This window comes from Meleagris gallopavo, chromosome 13 (assembly GCF_000146605.3).
Source record: "Meleagris gallopavo isolate NT-WF06-2002-E0010 breed Aviagen turkey brand Nicholas breeding stock chromosome 13, Turkey_5.1, whole genome shotgun sequence".
Classification (NCBI taxonomy): Eukaryota; Metazoa; Chordata; class Aves; order Galliformes; family Phasianidae; genus Meleagris; species Meleagris gallopavo.
In genome coordinates, this window is record NC_015023.2 from 12681503 (window position 1) to 12686661 (window position 5159).

Genomic DNA, 5159 nt, shown 5'->3' on the forward strand with positions numbered 1-5159 from the left:
ACCCCGGGATGGGGCGGCAGGGCGGGAGCCGTGGTGCTGTGGTGTTCTCTCTACCCGTAGGCTGAAACGGAGGAAACCCTAAAAAGGATTCAAGCCCACAAAGGGGTCGTGGCGACTATGGTTGTCAATGCAGAAGGTAAAGCGCCCTCGGCTTTCTCCAAGTAACAAACCCAGTGCAGTGAACCCAAATACTGCAGAGACTGTGAGGCGATGAAGCAGTCTGCTTGCAGTGCTGTATGAAGGCGTTCTCAAGAGCACGCGTCAGGCTGTACGGCAGAGCAGCACAGCTTGTAGCCGTGTCCCGATGCCATCGTGATGCAGGCTCTGGTTCGAGTCCATGGGACACAGAAAGCTTTGGCATAAGCTGATGAAATAACTCATAGTGCAACCCTTCATGTAACTTAAGAACTTATGTATTGCTAATTATCTCCTTGTCTGACTAAACAGCATCTCATTTTTCAGCACCATAGCTTGAGCATCATTCAGCAGGTTACAGAAGGCAGAACACATGGCACTAAGCTGTTGTTTTGACAGGTGTTTTTCAGCCCCAAATCCTTTGTATTCACACAAATTCACTGTCGCCTTGATTCTTCTGAAAAGTCGGGAGAGAGCAAACAGGGAGTGATGTGTCTACCAAACTAAGTTGGGTTCCCATTGTTGGGAACCATTCCTTGGTTCTATGGAACACTCAGAAATTCTTTAAACTCTGTTACAGGGTGAGGAAAAGCAAGATTCTTGTCATGCAGTCTTTGGTTGGGACACAGAACCACACAGAACCACAAGCCAAAGCAAAACTCATTACAGAAACCAGTTTTCAGAAGCTAGGCTTCCGGTTGATCTTTGTTTGAATCATTCCTCTACAGATAAGACAACTCAGTTACCTTGCCTGAAATTTGGTTCACTTCTACAACACCCTCAAAGCTACACTGCACTGCCAGCAGTTTAGCAAGTAGAAAGAACACTAAGAACGAAGCTTGAATGTTACTTAGTTTTCAGAAAATCTGGACAATTGTTTTGCATGCCTGGACATGCTAAGCAAAACGTGTCCTTGTACACAGAATAGATGCAGGCCAAGAAGCTCATAGCCCAGCAAACAGTAACCGAAAACCTTCTTTGTGCTCATTTCTGGATAGAAGTGTTTCCCAACCTGAAACACAGGCTGGTTTCAGTACTGGTATTGCTTCAACTGTTTCTGTATTCTGATTAAGTAAATAGAAAGTGACTTATCCATGTAGCTACAAACTAAAAATGATCAAAATCAATTCTTAGGTAACACAGATGATCCTTGCTGAGTTTACAGACTGATACATTTATGATGGCAAAAGCACCAATGTAATCTAATAGAAAAACAACAGATTTATGTTCAGTATCTCGGCACAGTTGAGTTCCTAGCAACTAGGTCAAGTATGCTTTCCCTCTCAGGTGTACAGCTGCAGCAGTACACTCATATGTACTTACTACTGGTGCAGTTGTGCTATTGAGGGACACTGAGATACAGCTGTGAAGAGTTCTCCTAACAACACCATGCGATTTCAAAGGCTCTTACATGCTCTTTCTGTCTCAACTTCGATTTACAAAGGAGGAAGAACACTCCAGAGCACAGCTTTGGTAGGGGTTTTGGACATTATGCTATTCAAGACAAGATGTAAAGTCTCTCCACCATGTCCTGTTCAAACTCCCCCACCCTCATAAAACTGCAAAACGTGGCCAGACTGAATTACATTAGACAGACTAGTTCAGGAGTCTTGGTTTTAGCTTCTCATTTAGAAATCTTCCTACACCAGCTGCAAACACATACAATGCTGATCTCCATGAGGATGTACTCAACACACCAAGAAATTAGATTCCACAAACCAAATCTCAAAGCAGATACGTAGTTGCATAATTTTGTAGCATGCCTACCCCTAAGCAGAACTGCTCCATCTAAGTAGTGCAGATATTCTTATCTTTTACAAAGGTTTCTTAATAGTATGGGTAATAACTTTGGTATAGCAGCATTCAGATGGAACAGCAATTGAAAGATTCCTGAGGCAAATATTGCCTGTCATTTATTTTAACACTCAAGGTTGAGTTTTTCATTGAAACACCACGCTAAGCATACATTGTTCATTTTGTAAAGGATAGCAACAGTTGGAGATTTTCATTTGTGAAGGATCACACTGCAGCATTTCTAATGAAGGATTTATTTGCTTCTCTCTAATTTGGGGGGCAGAGGCAAAGAGCATTTGTCCTGAAGTAAGCACAGTTTAGCTTTCATCTAAGAACGTCACTAGTGTCAACTCATTTTCAGGTAATTATTAGACCTTGGAGAATCATTTAACATTTACCATTTTCATTAAAAGTGCTGTATTTGCTGAAGTGGTCATTTAGATAAGAGGTCATATAACCCTGACACACTCACTGCTGCTTGTAAGTGACTTACTATTTAATGCTGTGATTATATAGATATTCTCATGCTAATGCAGTGCTTGTGAGCACCTCTTTTGTTTTTGCAAAACCTCTTTCAATCTCTGCGTAGTAAACATTACACACAAAGTACAAGCTGGGTCATCCCGTTAAGATCACTAAGTATCCCACCAACACAGGATTATTTCTCATGACAGCACTGATTTCAAGTGATTCAAATAATGCTTCACTAAGAAAATGATGGAATCATCTAATATCTGAAGAGGTTCTATTATTTCTTTTCTTCATTTCCCTCCAAGTCTTTACCTGCCATTCCCTATCTTTGCATGTTAATTCTTCTCACGTGAATCAAACTCTTCAACTGAGTCATTTTACTCTACATTTGTATTCCTATCCTGTCCACTTGGGAGACATAGTACAAAAGTATATAAAGAGAAAATTGTCTTGCTAACTTCTATTCTATAGTCTTTCTTAGTAGGTCAAATAATTTTTTTATTAGTGAAACAAACTTATTAAAGCCAAATATTTATTTTATACTTGCAAGATTACTATAAACCCTATGCATTCAGCTTCACTTGGTAGCCTGTTAATATAAAAAGTATGGTTAACAAATCACTGATAAACAATGATTCATTAAATAATCAAAAATTAATCTTATGTAATCGTATTTTAATAGTTAGGGTCAATACACTGCCAATATTTTGCATGTAACTGTAAAGGACTGCTCCAAGAGAGGCTTTGCTTGTCTGAAGCACAGACACCACTTCTGCCCTTCGGCTGCTCTTGGTGTACTTGGCTGGGAAGAAGAACTTCCTATCATTGCATATCCATTCTTGCAGCCAAAGTAACAAACTCAGTGACAATGTTTAAACTGAGGAAGCACGGGTGCTGGTTAAGGGAATTTGAATTTAAGAGCCTTGAACAGCAATTACTCTTTCAATGGTTCCAGAAGGCAACTCCATGCTTAACTGCCACTGATTAATGTAAGTTACACTTTAAAAAGATACCTGCAATGAGCAACTCCTTGCTACAAAGCAGGAAAAGAAACCCAAAAACAACATGAAAACCTTTGTTGTTGTTGTTTTAAACTCTACTGTATATAAATAAGAAACTTAACTAAATGGCTGAATGAGAAAATTATTTCTTTTCAGGAATTCCAATAAGAACAACACTTGATAACTCGACAACAGTGCACTATGCAGGTCTCCTTCATCAGCTCACCATGAAAGCGAGGAGCACAGTGAGAGATATTGATCCTCAGAATGATCTAACCTTCCTCAGGATCAGATCAAAGAAACATGAAATCATGGTAGCTCCAGGTAACATATCTCTTTAAAGTGACAGAAGAGGATATCCTTCTAAGTTTCTTTTAACTGTTCACCAGTAAAGCTACTGTAGGAAACGTATTTTAAACACATATATGAAAAGAAAGCTATCTATTCAGCATGGAATCAAGCTTTTAATGTACCAGGTTTATAGCATTCAAGATTGGAGGCAACAAAACAAGCCCAGAGGTAGACTTAACTTCTTAATTTCTTAAAGCAAATATGACCCTAATCAATTCACTTAAAGAAATATTTCTTTTAGAATAGATAATAAATAGCTATCCAACAGAATTTTCTCAAAAACTTCCCCAGGCTTTTAGAATTAGTTGGCAAAGCCTGGCGTGCCTCAATCTTATTCATAATAAAGGTCTATTCAAACCTTTTCTGCTATGTTCATCTGTAAATGGGGTTCTCAATTCTGAATAAAGCAAATAGTGAACTGAAAGAAGTTTCCTGCACCTGCAGAAGAGGCTGCAGATGCCATAAGTTTATTATAACAAGTGCTGGCTTCCAGGTGCTTATCTTGTGACCGTCTGCTTCTTGTTTAAATATACTTACAGTTTCTTGAAAGCAAATATTCTGCTTATTAAAATAATTTTAAATGTTATAGTCACAATTTATGACAATTTTAATCTGAAATCTGGTTGTGGGTTTTTTTATTTGTTTTTAAATGGTTTAATTTTGAAAATTATATGAATATTATTGCTTTTTTCTTATATTAAAGAAAAAGAAGGTAAATCAATTAAGGACTATTTATGAGGAAAGAAGGAAAAACATTTTAACAAAGCAGTGTTAAATGCTTTTGCAGATAAGGAGTATCTGCTGATTGTTATCCAGAACCCATCTGAATAGACCCAGCAGGATGTTATTTTCAGACAGTGACGCAGCTCTTCTTGTTAAACTAACCTTCCTTACTGATACTTAGCATCAAACACAGCACTAACAAGTTTTACACAATTGTTCAGTTGTGACTGAAAGTGCTGCCAGTTTAAAATTCTGTTGTAGCTGTATCAATTTGTGTTTGAGCAACTCAGAGTGCAAATATTAAAATACTGTTTGACTTAATACTCTGATGAACAATAATAAAGCAAAATGCTTAAACTTTGATTTAATGGATGGCCAACTTGTTCTTGAAATTAAGACATTTTACTTAAATTTAGCTTGCATGCAGGAGAAATTGCATTGTGGGGAGGTCACAGAGCATGGGAACGTATGTGTACATCAACGTGACTGTGAGAGAGTAACCATTTACATGTATTGAAGAAAACAAATGTGAACAACATAGTTCATGCCATTATTGCCCTGCCTTCAACTCCTGTTGTTTTTTTGAGTCTTCTAGAGGAAGAAAAGTGAAAAACAAGTGTCTTTGCTTGTTTTCCACTTCCTATGGACTGAAACAATGGCTTCATTGAGCATTTCCACTACTGA

General features: G+C 38.0%; 1 protein-coding gene across 1 annotated transcript; it reads left to right on the top strand.

Moving 5' to 3' along the window:
• Positions 1–4843, top strand: DYNLRB2 (dynein light chain roadblock-type 2). The gene is made up of 3 exons (XM_010718067.3): positions 1–136; positions 3558–3725; positions 4540–4843. Exons 1-3 carry the CDS (start codon positions 118–120, stop codon positions 4581–4583), a joined length of 231 nt encoding a protein of 76 aa, XP_010716369.1. The 5' UTR covers positions 1–117; the 3' UTR covers positions 4584–4843.
• The last annotated feature ends 316 nt before the right edge of the window (positions 4844–5159 follow it).